The 18,600-nt window shown below is 45.0% G+C and overlaps 1 protein-coding gene across 1 annotated transcript in view; it reads right to left on the reverse strand.

Annotated features, from left to right (window-relative positions):
* LOC137645405 (acidic fibroblast growth factor intracellular-binding protein-like) overlaps positions 1 to 18,600 on the reverse strand; it is a 138,050-nt gene that overhangs the window by 74,028 nt on the left and 45,422 nt on the right. The window contains exon 5 of the mRNA XM_068378209.1: positions 3,749 to 4,006. Within this exon, the coding sequence (XP_068234310.1) occupies positions 3,749 to 4,006 (258 nt within the window). The remainder of the gene's footprint in view (positions 1 to 3,748; positions 4,007 to 18,600) is intronic.

Raw genomic sequence — 18,600 nt, forward strand, 5'->3', positions numbered from 1 at the left:
TGACCAAGATCCCACAGAAAATGACAAATACGTTCATATTTTTTGTTTTTAATTGGCAAACTGGTATAAGTTCTGAATATTCCCTCCCTGGAAACAGATTCGTTTATTCGAAGTTTATGGGGTCTTATACTAAGATGGCCGATCCCAATATTTGGGAGGAATTCCTAGGAATGCAAGAAGAGTGTACTTGAGAGTAGACTGCCAATGTCTGGTTACCAGAAGGTAATGCATATCCCGACAACCTGTAAGGAAAACAACCATCGAACTCATTGTAAGATGTTAAATAGTCCTTGTCAGCAGAAGACTGCTTGCCTGCATGTGGTTGTGCATATGTGATTTCAGTGCCTCCGGGAATAATGTATGTGCGATGAGTCGCAACATTATTGCCCAAAGAACTTGGTTGTTGACTAGCAGTAGCATTGTTCACATGTTCATGAGCATGTGTGCAGCTGGTGTGGCAATCCAAGCTGTCGGCATTACATCCCGTAAGTGAATAATTGCTTGCTATCGTTCGTAAAAGTTAGCAGAAGCTGGCACTATCCCGTTGGGACTAGAGGCTTGTGTGTGAGTGCTCCCACGAGCTCTCCACTCCGTAGGGAAAACAAGCCCGAGAAACTATTCCCGAGGGATTACTTTCACAAAACTTGGCGTCTAACGAAACTCGGCATAATGATGGCATGCAGCAGCTGCAAGTAATTGGCAGAAAACCATACTTGCGGTAAAAACCCTGAGGTTTTGTCATGGTGAAAATGCATGCACAACCAAAGGAGTTCGTTTCTGCCTTTGTGGAATGTTAATGGATGCCTGTCGTTGTGTCAACCTCCTCAGGAAATAGTTTTTTCTGTGAAGAAGTGTAGTCTAGCATGTAAGGGTCTGTTAGCCCATAACGCAGAAAACACAAACACTAGGCAGGTTTGTCCAAGCTTGTTAACAAGGGCCCGCAAACTCTGCCGAGCAATACCGAATACAGGAGAGCATCAGTGAACATTGGCGAGCGCTGGTGAATATTAGTGAACGCTGCCGAGTGTTAGTGAACGCATGAGAGCCTCTGTGAACGGTAGCACCACAGGTAAGGTCTGCTATCTGTGCGCGCTGGCGAGGTGTGTGTGCTGGCAAGAAGAGAGATGGTAAAGCCCGTGGGTGTATGTGCTGTACATGGTGCGCACCTTCAAACACTCACAAAGCAAGAGCTGGTAGAGCACTTTGCGCAGGTGAAGCTTTAATTTACCTGAGCGGACTCACGAGGCTAGAGCTGATAGAGCATGCTGGAGAGTGTTCTTTCTCAGCTCGTGCAGGTGCGTGCACTCACAAGGTGAGAGCTGATAGAGCATAATGGCTTGCACGCCTGTCTCAACCCATACAGGTAAGCTGTACCTGCATGGGTTTGCGAGGCAAGAGCTGATATCACCCTTTGCATAGTGCATGCCACCAAAGCAGCGCACTTGAGGCAACAGTAAACTGTTCTCTATGAGCTACCGAAGTAGTGTGCATTGGCGAGTAGTGTCTTGCAAACCAGCAATAAGTATCAAGGCGAGCCATCAACTCATGCTTATCCTACCCCCTACAGGGGGTTGGAGAGTAGTCTTATGTCATCCCCAAGGAAGGAAATGAAATAGGCCTTGCTGAACTTGAAGAACAGTTGTTTCTTCCTTGCAAGAGGTCGAAACTCAAAGAGGAGCAGGTCTCAAAGGATTTGGTCTCACAAGGCTCCATGAGCTTTGTTGTGCCCAACAGGCACTATGTAGGCAGTAAGTCCGAAGAGTTAGCCTCCGAGACTCATTGATAAGAGCGGCGGGGACAGCAAGCAGTCAGCAGGGTATAATAGTCTACAGCAGAGACCCCATAGGGAAAATGCTAACGAGACTCGTGTTGCCACTGTCTACAATTCTCCATGCAAGAGGAAAGATTGCAGGACACTAGTGGTGGAGCTGCTCTTCCTCGAGAGGGAAAACGCTGGTCGCTGTTAGCAACATTCCCCACAGGCAAGAAGATTGCCAGACAGTGGAGGTGGAGCGGCTCTCCCTCGGTAGGAAAAACGCTTGTCGCTGTCGGCAAATCTCCCTGCAAGCGAGGAGATTGCAGTGATTCTCCCTCGTAAGGGAAAAACCTCAACACCTAGAGGAAGTTAACTTTCCTTGAAAGAGAAAGTTACTTGACACCCGCAGGCGAGCCTCCATACCACGCTCTCTGCTTCCTGTCAACATGCCTTGTTCAAGATGAAGGTCGTCCTCCAGTGCTGCCTGACAGAGGCGGTGGAGTGGCTCTCCCTCACAAGGGAAAAATGCTCGCTGCCTGACAGTGGCGGTGGAGTGGCTCTCCCTCACAAGGGAATTTGCTCGCTGCCCTCAGCAATTTTCCCCGAAAACGAGAAGATTGCCGGACAGCAGTAACGGAGCGACTCTCCCTCAAAAGCAAAACACTCAACACCTGGTGCAGGCTAACTTTCCTTCAGAGTGGAATATTGCTTGACACCTGGAGTGGGCCTCCGCACAGCACACTCTACTTCCCATCAACAAGCCAAGTTCAAGTTGAAGGTCGCGCTGCCTGTGAAACGTAGCCAAAGTCAGTTTCCGGGTTCTCCCCAAAGGGATCCCCCGACTGGAAAAAATACGAAGGCAACCAGTCTGCCACTGCTCTTGTTCCTATGCAGGGGCTGTTGTCTATCAGCACGCGGGAATGAAGGTGAACAGCAGTAAAGGAAGCTGCAGTAAACTGTAACATCCTTGGAACCCTTCCTTAGCGGGGAGACCCGAAAGTCTCAAGAGAGATTGAGGGTTGCCGAGACTTCCTCTGGTGTGGACGCCGTTGCTTCGCTATGGGACACAGCATAGTCTACACTTAATGGAAGTCTCTAGTCACATCTGAGAAGAAAAAGATCTCATTTAAACTTTAGGCCAATTAAAGGGTTTTAATGGGAGAGCAAGACTACGTCTTAACTCTACCAAGCCAAAATAAAAGGAGATGGTCAGTTGCTAGTGCTGGTGTGAGCGGGGTGGCTTACGTACCCTGCTTCTCACGACCGCTAACCAGTAGAGGGAAGTTACACCTCGCAAAAGCTCTAACGGCAAGTTTCAGCTGTCATCGAAATAATACTCCCATGTAAAGAGCAAAAGGTTTGTATGTTGTGTTGGAACAAGTATTAAACAATATTTGAGTACAGCTTAAAAATATATTCAATTTTTTTAGTCTGCTTCCTGAACAAAAATACACTTAACATTTAATTATTTCCTTCTTGACTGATAAAAAAAAATCCATACATTAGCAATGTAAACATTCTAGGAATAAATCTATGGTAAGTCTTAATTAAGTGGAGAAAGTTAAACAACTAAATTTTACCTTCACAATAAAATCATATGGTGCTATATGTAATAAATGACCCTTCATGGATAGAAGATACATCATACTTACCAGAAGCTCATCTTCTGAGTGTAACAAAGAGTTGATTCAAGGGTTTTTTTTTAATTAAAGAGATCAAAGGTACTGTATACAAAAATAAAAATACTATAGACCTATTTAATGAAAGTATTAACTTCCAATTCAAAATGAAAAATACACACAAATAATAGTTTCCAATAATAATTGAGTAAAACGAGTAAGTACATGGATGTACATACAGTAGCTGAAAAACCCCCATCAAGAGGCTTAAGATTTGCTGCATGATGGAAAAGTACACATTGCAACTTATAAATATTGCTAAGAATAATATGTGTGAGAGTAAAACATATATGATGACAGGTTCGAGTCTTACTTGGTCATGAAATCTAATGCACTACCAGCATCAGTGTACACTTGAAGGAATATTTCCAGTTCCGATCCTTTCCACCGAGACTGACGACATGGGTCAATGATTTTTTCAACAGTGTCGACAAAGAAATCGCGCAGGTCACGAGAATTGTTCAGGGAAACACCTATGTTGATAATTGCTCTAGAATATACCTTGAAGTTTGTCTCCACTTCCGAACACATTCGGTCAGGAATTTTGCCCCTTAAGTGGCTGAGCGTTGCACTGTTAAAAGAAATTAATATTGTAATTAAGTGGGGTATACATTTACCATTGAGAATTGAAAATTCAATTTAAGTATACTCTCTTGGACTGAAAGGTTGATACGAACTCATAATTGTATCTTTCCTGAAAAAAAAAAAAAAAAAAAAAAAAAAACAGGTTTTTTATAATAAAATTTTATATTTCTATACTAATCTGATGTTAATACAGTACAGTATTTCTTCTTTTCCAAAAGCCTCGTTTGATTAACGCCTATCCGTGAAATTTAAAAATTTTCTTAATTTATTTTGCTTCAATAATTACATGTTCTAAATAAGTAAATGGAACCCTCTAGCAGTAGCAGTAACGGTAAAAAGGCCACGTTGCCGCCTTTGTTAACCTAGTCATTCAGTTTCAAAATTATCCCTTCTCTTGATACTATGAATTAGGGAGGGTGGGCATGTTTATGAACATCAGGTGAATAAAGAAATACAGTAAAAAATTTTATTATTAAAATTCTGTTTATTTCTATGAATACCCTTAAGGTTCATATTACTTGACTTCCATACTGTTGGAGCTGGCACACACCTGAAGGAAAGAGCAGGATAATTTTAAAGCTAAGTAATATAATGAGAACAATGGTTACTAACCTGGTTTCGATTACTTGTCTAGAATACTTTGATAAACTAACTCAGAATTACTTTGACGACATCCCATGCCGCTACTACAAGACCTAGAGCCCAATAGTCTTCATAAAAAAATCATGCTTCTTTATGGTAATGTTTGGTGAACACCGACTTGGAATACCATTGAGCTGTTGCTAAAACTTTTTCCAAAGACAGATTTATATATTAAGAGAACTAGCTGCACTCCTAATATCATGCACCTTCACTTTCAAGCATTTTATAACTTTTGGATCTAATTCCTTGTGTGCCTCTATGACCAAACTTTTAACAAGGAATGACATAGCATTTTTGGTTTTTGAGCAATTAGGGACCCTCAGCCCAGAGAACAAATTAGGAACACTACCTCTACCTCTCTACAACAGACCTAATTTAACATTGTTACTGGTCTTAAAATATCTTATATTAATTATTCATTACTTATCATGTTGTTTATCTATTTCCTTTCCTCACGGAGCTATTTTTCCTGTTAGAGCCTTTGCCATTCTTCTTTTCCAACTAGGGTTGTAGCTTAGCTGGTAATAATAACAATATAGTACAGTACTATACTACCTTTTGTTTTGTCCAAATACCTGTACAACTGTACTGCTCTTATTGGACAGAGAAAACTATTCTCTAATAAATTGTCTTCAGTCTTCATCTAGTTTCAGTGAAGAGATGTAAAAAAAAATGGGGCAGACTCTCACTTAGAATCATTCTTGGCTCTGAATGAAAGTAAGAGAGACAAGATCACTCTGTGTTCCTCGAACCCTACCTTGACTGACTACACTTGTACAATAATTCGCCTATGCGTTTAGCTGATACAAAAGACAACAAGAAACAGTTTCTTGGTTGTGATATCTTTAATGGAGAGATTTTCCACTGGTTCAAATCTCGTCCCTTCTGTGCTATAAAACCACATCCAAATTCTAGAAAATTGACTTAACTACTGGAGGTCTCTCAATAATGAAAGATCTGAACACATCCACTATAATACATGAAATGGATAAATATAATCCTTAATGCTTCAATACAGAATTATGCATGTACTATATCTCTCTTCTTTAATGGCTGAAAGAGACAGTTTCTTCTTGTAAAAAGAAAAAAAAAAGATTATCCATACTAGTTCTGATCATTATTATTCTATTACACCCTTTTCTTATTTCCACTAGGGGTATTTTTCTAAGACAGAAGACATTGGAATTGACAACATAATCCCCATACCTTACCAAGCCCTGGTGGAAATAAGAAAAGGGTGTAATAGAATAATAAAAAATTGCACTGACAATTGATGAATTCACTTCTGGAAGGATGAAAGGTGGTAGAAATTAATTATAATCTAAGTGATAAGAGAATTTCAAAGCTTGGCAGAAGTGCATAAAACTAACTTTCAAATGGTTTTTATATGAAAATAAATGATCGAAAAATCAAACAGTAGTAAGATTATGAAGTAACACTAAAATAACATTGTTACAATGGGGCTGAATTGTTCCCCTTGAGTTAATTGTGTCATTTTTGCTTTCATTCACAACTAAATTATTAAAAGACTAAGTCAGTTACAATTTTTTTCACTTCCCCTTATAAGAAATGGTTGTATTTCTTCTGACAAGTGGTAATTGTTTAGTAAGAGACTATCATAATATTTTGAATATAGGCTACTATGGATATTGCAGGTAGTGCTCCAAATTGACTATGTAAGATTAGAATGTAAGTTCGTCCTCTATCTAAAAGGCAGAGTCTTTTCTTTCTGAAGGTTTGGGCCCAGGAACTTAGTAAGTTTTAATTCAAATCTTATATAAGCCTCGGATATTATCATTATAAATATTAGGAGTAAACCTACATCTCTGAATTTTTTAGAAAGATTTCTTTGGAAAGAATTTTAGAGACTTCAATGACATACCAGTTTGCTATCTATTTCTACTAAGGAGGGGTACCCAGGTTTTCTCTTTTTTGTGGGTGAGGGACACAGTGATTGGCAGTTGCTGATGCTGCCTTTCTTTAATATAAGTCTGTTTTTATAAACTTCCATGGCTCAATCAAATGCATTTCAAAACTGCAACACAAGAATCATCTGAAGGCACCACTCTTCAGCCATGCCTTTTGATTATGCATCCAATGCACTGGCCGGAGGGTTTTATTTTTGTTTTTGATGGCCCATGTTGATTTTGATTTATAAATAAGAACTGGCTTTATCATAAAGCCCACAGCTTTTATGCACAATGTAAGTGTGAGACAATCTTTGTAGGCCTTTATTCCAGGGGCTATGGCCTCTTCCTTCATAATGAAAGTCTGAGATGCCATACATTTCCAAAAAAAAGGCCAGTCTCATCCATATTCAAAACTTGTTCACACAAATAATGCCCTTCATTGATGATGGTCTGGAATGTTTCCTTTATGTACTCATTAACCTCTTGTTTGCCAACAGAGCCAGGTTCTCCATATAGGGACACACTCTTAGGGTTAAAATACTTTTGAAATTTGTCAAACCAACCCTTGCTTGCATTAAAATCTAATGGTTTGGTGGTCCTGGTTCTAGGTTGACATCACCTCCATGTATAAACTTGTGATACAGCTGCATAGCATTCTCGCGTATGGTGTTGGTATCCAGAGCAATTTTCTTCCTACAATCACTTGTCCGAAGGGCTAATGCAGACTCCATCCTTACGATGCCCTTATCGCAGTTAGTGACCACCCATTTTTCTGTCTTGTTAAAAGTGATATTTACCATTGTATCTATATTCTTTTCGTTCTTCTTGACATATCGAAGGGTAGATTTGTTTATGCCATAATAGTGGCCTACATCTGCTAAGCTTCTCCCTTCCCTAAACATGTTGAGGAGTTTTATCTTCTCCACTGTAAGCATCTGTGCACTGCCAAAAGCCTTAGAAGGTACTGCATGTTGGGCTGCAGTTGTTTGGCTTGAAAACCATTAAAAATTTTACCAAAATTGCAAAAGATACAGATAAAGATACAAAGTGACAGGACAACTTGGGATAGTGAATAATAAAATTTGTTTAAAAGTCATCTTGCAATCAGACAGCCAATCAGCAGCCAAGATACTGATTATCATGTTCTGGTTGGTCATGTCTCCTCTACCAACCAATAGCATTCCTTATACGAAATTCTCTGGACAAGCTATGTTACTCACTCCATGCTTCCTGCATTTTATTTTTCTTACAGATGTGTGATTCTTTGTATCACCTACTGCACACTACATTTGTTCTTCTTCCCGATTAAACTATAAACATTGCATTTTAACCACTGAACAAAAACTCTTGATAATGAGAGCATCATCGTCATCACCATCATCTCCTCCTACGCCTACTGAAGCAAAGGACCTCAGTTAGATTTCACCAGTCATCTCTATCTTGAGCTTTTAATTCAATATTCTCCATTCTTCATCTCCCACTTTTCATTTTATAGTTCTCAGCCATATAGGTCTGGGTCTTCACAGAGTAGTGTGATAGGCCGTGAACTGCCTTCGGGACCTCTCCATAGGATCTCCAAGGCTGTACACTTATCCTCAGACACTACCGCAGGAGGAGCCCTGAGGCCATTAATCTCACGCATGAAGTTAATGACCTCTAGGAACGGCGACTCCACCTTGGGATCTTCAGTCTCCGCGGCCGGTGAAAGCCGTGGAAGTGGCTGATCCCTCGGTCCCGCTACATCCGTAGGTGTAGGGGAAGCGACATGCTGCACGGGTGATGACATCCTCCATGAATACCCTCGCTCTGGCCCTAAGACCGAACCAGGCGTGTATTCAGGAGTCAAGGAGGGACCCAGGCAGGGTTCATCCCAGACGGAATGCATCGAGGTTCCCACTGCGACCGAGTGCGTGACTGGTTGCTGCAAGCCCCACGAAACTCCCGAAGGAGCTCGAGCGCGAGCGGGGTCGCTGGGAACTGCAGCGCTCACACCAGGAGGTGTAGACAAGTTAGTTGCGCGAGTGGTGCGCACGGCCTCACCTGTTACATGGCCAGAAAGCATGGGGGTTGGCTGCATTTTGCGCGGCTGGAATGCGAGAGAGCTAGTCTGGTCGTGCACGACCGGCCCCCATGCCGTGAACTGGGCTGCGAGGTGGCTCCATGCCGGGCCCAAGTTGCGCGGATCGAGTCGTGGCTGTTTGGGCCTGCTCTCTGCTCAAGCTACACACTCAAGTCGCGGAGTCGGTCCGCGTGGCTACCCCAGTGGAGGCAGTCTTGCGTACCACGGATTATTCAGAAGAGACTACAGCTGAGGTTTCTCGCGCCGAAGCCAGGACTCTCATTTCCCTGCTCAAGAGCGGTTCAATTCGCGTCTGAGCAGTAGCTCGGGGGCCCGAGGACCCCGTCACCATGCTCTGGGAGACGATACCTACACCTTCGAGCGCGGTTGTCGTGCATGGAGGCCTTGCGTGAGATTCGCCGTGAACAATCCCACTAGCACAGGGAGCACGGGAATCTCGCACGTCGCCCTCATCCTCCGGAGGAGAATAGGTGTCTCAGGGCGCCATGTCCCTTCGACTACGACTGGCCTGTCCCTTCGACTACGACTAGCCTGTCCCTTCGACTACGACTGGCCTTCCTGGCCTTCTTCGCTTTCCTTTTCCTCCCCTTCCCCTTTCTCCTTGGGGGAGAAAAGTCAGAGTCAGAAGATGAAGACAAAGGAGGAAGAGAGAGAGGAGGAGGAACTAGAAGAGGAATACCACCCACGCTTCCTCTTCTTGTACCCCCTCCGAGGTACTGGAACGGTGGTCGAGGCAACAGCAGACGACACTGGACACGGATGAACAAACTGAGCTATGTCTGTAGGAAGAACCGTGGTTGGTGAACTTAGTGAACCTGAAAAACATATTGCCTCCGTAGGAGTTTTGGCAGATTTTGATTTTAACTGACTTGTGGGCGAAGCTGTATAGGTTTTGCCTGCAGTGGTTAAAGAAATCTCTGTGTTTAAAACCTTACTCTCCCTTGTTTTAACAGGGAGTCCAGCAGTTATTTTACCTTTGTAAAAAGTTTGCATTTTGACAGGAACAAATGCTTTAACAGGAACATGGTCAGCAACAACAGGGACATCAGGGAACATGCGAGTTGATAAAGTTGCAAAATCAAATACATTCATGTTTTCATCATCAATCGGGTCATTCAAATGTTGTTCAATCTCGTGCGCCAGAGTTAAACGACGTTTTAACAAATCCAAGTCAGGCTTACCTGATAATCCGAGACGCCCAAAGCTCCCCCATCTTACCAGTTTACGTGTCGCCATCGGTATCAGACGGTCCAACAATCTGTCGGGTGTCCCTCGAGATCGCCGAAGCAGCGGGAGCACTAAGGTCACCTGCTTCCCCGTCGAAGCCCGAAAAATTCCCGACAGGCTGTGAATCCAAGCTTCCCAAAATCACTCACACACTCCTCCGACTCGGAGAGGGCATGAGGAGACTTCACTGTGGTAGTTTCTTGAGACGACACTTTGCACCGGCTCCCCACTCTTCTTCTTCTTCGAAAGAGGAGCTCTCCGAAGCAGAAGAAGCTTTTGGGTTCTGGTGATATTTGAGTCGATTCTCGAATGCTTGCCGCTGCAAGGGCGGCCAGGATTCACACTCACAGCAAGGAGAACTTTGAGAGCAAGATTTTCCCCACATGTTGGGCAGAGCGTATGCAGGTCTACAGAATGTGACGAAAGCCACCTACTGCAGCGCCCGCCAAGGCCTACACAAAATCGCATCTAACGAGTAATTTTCTCATCCATTACAATCACACAACTACTAGTACACAAGTACAAGAGAAGGCAAAAGGCTGCAGCGTAGAGAGCGGAGAGTAGCACAGCCATCCAGGTTGAGCCGAAGCGAATGAATGAGGAAAGCGGGCTGGTGGTGGGAGGGGGGGGGGATCTAAGCTCCGTCCCATACCGCTAGGCAACCAATCAGCACAACTGCCAGGTTTTCTTTCTCTTTGGCTGTTTCAGCGGAGCTGAAGCGAATTCCTATATTAAATGATTACGAGGTTTGTATATCGCGTCGGAACAAATGTTTTTTTCACTTCATCATATATCTGACAGCACTACAGTACTCTCATATGAAAAGCTAACAAATTTATGGCATATACAGTACAGTAGAAGGGGTTAATGTGTTATAAAATGCAATACTTTAGTGTTTTTATTTAATAATTTACTTTCTTGATTAACAAGAAAGTCCTTGGAGACCACACAGCACTTTCCCAAAAATAAGTTTTTCCTTTGTCAAAACTCCTTTATTAATTTACTTTTTTAATTGTTTAGCCGAAAAAGAACTACTGTATTCTTAAAAAAGCATTAAAACCTGAAAAAATATAAACATATCGGCTGCAGAAATTAGAAATATAGATTTACATATATTTATAAAACTGCGATGTACTAAAGGGGCGATGAGTGAAACGTGACATGTACTTTATTTTCTCTCACAAAATATGACAAATTCGTAGATAATTTATATTTTTCCTAGCTATACAAACCTTAGCTATTTACATGAGGTAATTACTTCGGCGTAGCTGAATGACGAGCCATAAAAGTTTTAACGAGGGTTTACTACCCCGCCGCTAGTTAGCGGGGGGGGTAAGGAGGGGTAGCTAGCTAACCCCCCCCCCCCCCCCTCACACACACCGGTGAATGCTTCACTTTGCTTAGAGGAAGGACTTATCTCGGGGGATAGGGCTGGCGGGCACATATGTGTAAATAGCTAAGGTTTGTATAGTTAGGAAAAATACAAATTATCTACGAATTTGTCATTTCTTCCGTAATTGAAATATAATATTTTAATTATAAAATAAATTTTTGAATATACTTACCCGGTGAATATATAATAGCTGCAACTCTGTTGCTCGACAGACACATACAGTAAAAACTCGCCAGCGATCGCTATACAGGTTGCGGGTGTGCCCACCAGCGCCAACTGTCGGCCAGATACCACTCTCGATGTAAACAAAGACTCAATTTCTTCTCATTCCACTGCGTTTCTATTGGGGAGGAAGGGAGGGTCGTTTAATTTATATATTCACCGGGTAAGTATATTCAAAAATTTATTTTATAATTAAAATATCATTTTTAAATATTTAACTTAGCTGGTGAATATATAATAGCTGATTCACACCCAAGGAGGTGGGTAGAGACCAGTTAAATATGTTTACATTGTATAAGCTAAGAGTTTTTTATTTCATTTTGACAGTTATCAATATAACAAAACCAAAATAAATAGGTACCTGGTAAGGAAGTCGACTTAGACGATTACTCTGCCTTGTAAGTACGTCTTCCTTACGGAGCCCAGCGATCCTCTTAGGATGCTGACAGACCCCCAGGAGCTGAAGTATCAAGGGCTGCAACCCATACAACAGGACCTCATCAAACCCCTAATCTGGGCGCTCTCAAGAAATGACTTTGACCACCCGCCAAATCAATCAGGATGCGAAAGGCTTCTTAGCCTTCCGGACAACCCATAAAAACAACATTAAAACATTTCAAGAGACAGATTAAAAGGATATGGAATTAGGGAATTGTAGTGGTTGAGCCCTCACCCACTACTGCACTCGCTGCTACGAATGGTCCCAGTGTGTAGCAGTTCTCGTAAAGAGACTGGACATCTTTCAAGTAAAATGACGCGAACACTGACTTGCTTCTCCAATAGGTTGCGTCCATGATACTTTGCAGAGATCTATTTTGCTTAAAGGCCACGGAAGTTGCTACAGCTCTAACCTCGTGCGTCTTAACCTTAAGCAAAGATCGGTCTTCCTCACTCAGGTGTGAATGAGCTTCTTGTATTAACAATCTGATAAAGTATGACAAAGCATTCTTTGACATAGGCAAGGATGGTTTCTTAACCGAACACCATAAAGCTTCAGATTGGCCTCGTAAAGATTTAGTACGAGCTAAGTAGAACTTAAGAGCTCTAACAGGGCATAAGACTCTTTCTAGTTCATTGCCTACAATCTCCGATAAGCTAGGAATATCGAAAGATTTAGGCCAAGGACGAGAAGGTAGCTCATTTTTGGCTACAAAACCAAGTTGCAGAGAACAAGTAGCTTTTTCTGACGAAAATCCGATGTTCTTGCTGAAGGCATGAATCTCACTGACTCTTTTAGCCGAGGCTAAGCATACCAGGAAAAGAGTCTTAAGAGTGAGATCTTTCAGGGAGGCTGATTGTAAAGGCTCAAACCTGTCTGACATGAGGAATCTTAGGACCACGTCTAAATTCCACCCAGGAGTAGCCAAACGACGCTCCTTAGTGGTCTCAAAAGACTTAAGGAGGTCTTGCAGATCTTTATTGTTGGAAAGATCTAAGCCTCTATGCCGGAAGACCGATGCCAACATGCTTCTGTAGCCCTTGATAGTGGGAGCTGAAAGGGATCGTCCTTTTCTCAGGTATAAAAGAAAATCAGCTATTTGGGCTACAGAGGTACTGGTCGAGGATACAGAAACTGACTTGCACCAGTCTCGGAAGACTTCCCACTTCGATTGGTAGACTCTAATGGTAGACGCTCTCCTTGCTCTAGCAATCGCACTGGCTGCCTCCTTCGAAAAGCCTCTAGCTCTCGAGAGTCTTTCAATAGTCTGAAGGCAGTCAGACGAAGAGCGTGGAGGCTTTGGTGTACCTTCTTTACGTGTGGCTGACGTAGAAGGTCTACTCTTAGAGGAAGACTTCTGGGAATGTCTACTAACCATCGAAGTACCTCGGTGAACCATTCTCTTGCGGGCCAGAGGGGAGCAACTAACGTCAACCTTGTCCCTTCGTGAGAGGCGAACTTCTGCAGTACCTTGTTGACAATCTTGAATGGTGGGAATGCGTAAAGATCCAGATGTGACCAATCTAGGAGGAAGGCATCTATATGTATTGCTGCTGGGTCCGGGACTGGAGAGCAATAGATTGGAAGCCTCTTGGTCAGCGAGGTTGCAAAGAGATCTATGGTGGGTTGACCCCAAGTCGCCCAAAGTCTCTTGCACACATCCTTGTGGAGGGTCCATTCGGTTGGAATTACTTGACCTTTCCGACTGAGACAATCTGCTAGGACGTTCAAGTCGCCCTGGATGAACCTCGTTACTAGGGAGATGCCTCGATCTTTTGACCAGATGAGCAGGTCCCTTGCGATCTCGTACAACGTCAGTGAGTGGGTACCTCCCTGTTTGGAAATGTACGCCAAGGCCGTGGTGTTGTCAGAGTTTACTTCCACCACTTTGCCTCGAAGGAGATACTCGAAGCTTATCAAGGCCAGATGAACCGCCAAAAGCTCCTTGCTGTTGATATGCATGCTCCTCTGACTCGAGTTCCACAGACCTGAGCATTCCCGACCGTCCAGCGTCGCGCCCCAGCCCAAGTCCGATGCGTCCGAGAAGAGAACGTGGTTGGGTATCTGAACTGCCAGAGGAAGACCCTCTCGTAGGCTGATATTGTCCTTCCACCAAGTCAGACAAGACTTTATCTTTTCGGAAATCGGGATCGAGATCGCCTCTAGCGTCTTGTCCTTTTTCCAGTGAAAAGCCAGATGGAATTGAAGAGGACGGAGGTGTAGCCTTCCTAGTGAGACAAATTGCTCCAGGAATGACAGCGTCCCTACCAGACTCATCCACAGCCTGACTGAGCAGCGTTCTTTCTTCAGCATCTTCTGGATGGAGAGCAGGGCTTGAGCGTTCTTTCTTCAGCATCTTCTGGATGGAGAGCAGGGCTTGATCTATTCTGGGGGGCCGACGGAAAAGCCCGAAAAGCTTGACTGTGAATCTCCATCCCTAAATACAGAATAGTTTGGGATGGGACCAGCTGCGACTTTTCCAAATTGACTAGGAGTCCCAATTCCTTGGTCAGATCTAGAGTCCAATTGAGATCCTTCAGACAGCGACGACTGGAAGAGGCTCTGAGAAGCCAGTCGTCCAAATAAAGGGAGGCTCGGATGTCCGATAAGTGGAGGAATTTCGCCACATTCCTCATCAGCCTCGTAAACACGAGAGGAGCTGTGCTTAGGCCAAAGCACAGGGCCCGAAACTGGTAAACCACATCTTCGAAGACGAATCTCAGAAAGGGTTGGGAGTCTGAGTGAATGGGGATGTGGAAGTAGGCGTCCCTTAGGTCTAGAGAGACCATCCAGTCTTCCTTTCTGACCGCTGCTAAGACTGACTTTGTGGTCTCCATGGAAAACTTCGTCTTTGTGACAAAGACATTCAGAGCACTGACGTCTAGCACCGGTCTCCAACCTCCTGTCTTCTTTGATACTAGGAAGAGACGGTTGTAAAACCCCGGTGATTGAAGGTCCGAGACTTTGACCACCGCTCCCTTCTCTAGCAAAAGAGACACTTCCAGTTTCAGGGCTTGTCTCTTTTCTTCCTCTGTGTACCTGGGAGAGAGATCGATGGGGGACGTCGCTAGAGGGGGTTTGCGTACAAAAGGGATTTTGTACCCCTCTCTGAGCAACCTCACAGATTGTTGATCTGCGCCTCTCTTCTCCCAGGCTTGCCAGAAGTTCTTGAGTCTGGCTCCTACTGCTGTCTGAAGTTGCGGGCAGTCAGACTCTGCCCTTAGAGGACTTGGATCCTTTCCTCTTCCCTCGCTTCCCTTCGGCACGAGCACCTCCCCTGCTGGAGGCTCTGCCACGAAAGGGCGGGATAAACCGAGACGCTGGAGTGTCTATCCTAGGTCTAGCAGACAATGTAGGCAAAGGGGGAGCTTTGCGAGCCGAGGACGCAACTAGATCGTGGGTGTCCTTCTGCACTAAAGACAAGGCAATTTCCTTAACCAAGACTTCAGGAAACAGGCACTTGGACAAGGGCGCAAAGAGTAGCTCAGATCTTTGGCATGGCGTCACTCCAGCAGACAGGAAAGAACATAGAGACTCTCGTTTCTTGAGGACTCCGGACGTGAATGAAGCGGCAAGTTCGTTGGACCCATCACGGACGGCCTTGTCCATGCAGGACATAATGAGTAAGGAAACATCCTTATCAGCAGAAGAGATTTTCCTACTCAGGGCTCCTAAACACCAGTCTAGGAAGTTAAAGACTTCGAACGCCCTAAATATACCTTTAAGAAGGTGGTCCAGGTCCGATGGTGACCAACAAATCTTTGAGCGTCTCATGGCAAGGCGGCGGGGAGAGTCTACAAGACTTGAGAAGTCGCCCTGGGCAGAGGCAGGAACTCCCAAGCCGAGAACTTCTCCCGTGGCATACTAGACGCTCGATCTAGACGAGAGTTTAGATGGGGGGAAGGCAAATGCTGTCTTCCCTAAACTCTTCTTGGTCTCTAACCAATCGCCCAACAGCCGCAAAGCTCTCTTGGATGAGCGAGAGAGAACGAGTTTAGTAAAGGCAGGCATGGTAGCAGGAACGCCTAAGACAAACTCCGACGGCGGCGAACGAGGAGCCACAGAAACAAAGTGGTCAGGGAACAACTCCTTAAACACAGCCATGACTTTTCTAAAGTCCAAGGATGGTTGAGCTGCCTTAGGCTCATCAAGTTCTGAAGGTTGATCCTCTTGTGGTTCAGCAACGTCCTCATCTGACAGTTCCTCATCCGATAACTGATGAGAAAACGGCAAAGGAGTGGGCAACGTTTGACTCGCCGAGTCCGGTCGCACTGGTGCATGCGTGACGGAGCCGGACGCAGCGTCATGGAACTGCTGAACAGTCTGGGAACTGTCAGCAACCATAGGTGCGCGAGGACGCACAGCGTCCACCCGAGACTGTTTAGACCGTCTGGGTTGTGCAGTCAACACCATACCGGGTTGCGGAGGTTGACGCACCGCGTCAAAACAAGTCACCTCTGATGGTTGATGAATGTCCTGAACGTCAACAACCACCTCCGTGCGTTGCCTAACGTCAACGTGCGGCTGGAAACCCACACTGGGTCGCATCGGTGGAGGTACTACCCCAACTGGTTGACGCGAGAAAGCTACCTCAACGTCAACAGGACGCACAACAGACCGCTTGGATGGTTGTTGGCCATAAGGTTCAGCGGCAACCTTCTCCGCATTGAAGTCCTCCATCAAGGACGCAAGCTTGGACTGCATGTCCTGCAGTAACACCCATTTAGGGTCTACGGAAGCAGGTGCGGTAACAGACGGGGTGAGCGACTGAGACGGCACAACCTTGCCTCTCTTAGGCGGCGAGCAGTCATCCGATGACGGCAACGGGTCCGAACTGTCCCAGTGGCTACAACCGGGACGTTGGACTTGTCCTGAAGGGACCGACTTACGTTTCAAAGGTCTGGAGACCTTGGTCCAAGGTTTCTTACGAGAAACACCTTCGGACGACGAGGTAAAAATGGGCTCTCTCGTCTTACGTTGGTAGGGGCGATCTTGGAGAGATACGCCTGATACCATAGAGGGAACGTCTGTTCGCTGATCAAGGCCTCTCGAACCCATGAGTCGTACGACATTGCTTCTCCCCTGGGCTTGGGAGCTTGCAAGAGGTCCCGGACTAGGAGGACGACAGGCACGAACAGACGAACCCTCAAGCGCAACACTGTTCACAACACCTTGAGAAACACTAGGCACTTTAACACTTTCCGCCGTGGCACTTTGGCACTTTAGTTCCTTTACGTCCGCCATGAGTTGATTTCGGTCACTTGCTAAGGCCTCAACTCTCTCCCCAAGGCATGGATAGCACGCATCATGTCTTGCATCGACGGTTCCTGAGTGCTAGGAGGGGGGTTAGGAACAACCACTACAGGGGAAGGATTAGGTTCAGGGGCATGTGGAGAGGAAAAATCTACCGACCTAGAAGAACTTCTCCTTACCCTATCTCTCTCTAGTCTGCGTGTATATTTCTCAAATTCGATAAAATCGAATTCCGAAAGGCCCACGCATTCCTCACACCGATCTTCCAATTGACAGGTTTTACCCCGACAATTGGAACAAACAGTGTGAGGGTCGAGAGAAGCCTTTAGAAGACGCCTATGACAGTCCCTAGCATTACATTTTCTGAACTTGGGAACTTGTGAAAGGTCAGCCATATTGAATTAGTCAAGGGAAAATTCCAAAAAACGATCTAAGTCATCAACAATTAATCCGATCCAAAAAAGAGTTCAAGGATTTATTTGAAGAAAAACACATGTACTGCGAAAGCTCAAACCAAATTAAAGTACTTCACCAAATATGATGTGAAAAAACTCCAGGTTCAACAGCGAGTAAAGTACGTCTTGTCGACACGTTGACAGAGAAGAAATTGAGTCTTTGTTTACATCGAGAGTGGTATCTGGCCGACAGTTGGCGCTGGTGGGCACACCCGCAACCTGTATAGCGATCGCTGGCGAGTTTTTACTGTATGTGTCTATCGAGCAACAGAGTTGCAGCTATTATATATTCACCGGCTAAGTTAAATATTTAAAAACGAACCACGCTATTTACATGGGGTGACTCAACCCTTAGGAAGGGCGGTAAGTCCCCTGCCATACTGGCTTTGGCTTGCCCGGGGACCCCAAATTCGAGAGTGTAAGTACTCAAGAAATAAGGGGTCCCTGCTTCTCGCTGGCAGCCGTGAAACTGCTGCGGCCTACATAAGCTGTGTGTGGAGGTGAGAAGTGACTCGTCCTAGGAAGTTGACCTGGAGTTCTTCAGAGGGAAATCTAGGCTAGGACTCTCCCAATACCACCTCGTCAGGGTATGGGGACAGGACAGTATTACATTTAAATACTAGGAACACAAGGGAGCATGGCTCTCCTGCAGAGGTTTGAGGTCAGCTGTGCAGAGAACCCAGGATGCTGCTTTCTCCAAGGGAGGAGAGGATGAAGAAAAGAATAAGGGCCAGACAGATCTTTTCATTCACGCAGACTAAAACCGGGTAACAATGCCCTCACCTTCTGCTACTTGTCCATTAAGGAGCCTGAGGTTAGACTAGCTGTTGTGCAGCCACCACAGGGCTGATAGAGAATGTATCGAGCCTCCTGTGTGTCACGTCTTGCAGGTAGTGGGCCGTGAAGGTGGTCTGACGCTTCCACACCCCAGCTTGAAGGACCTGTGTCACTGAATAATT

This window comes from Palaemon carinicauda, chromosome 8, assembly GCF_036898095.1.
Source record: "Palaemon carinicauda isolate YSFRI2023 chromosome 8, ASM3689809v2, whole genome shotgun sequence".
NCBI lineage: Eukaryota > Metazoa > Arthropoda > Malacostraca > Decapoda > Palaemonidae > Palaemon > Palaemon carinicauda.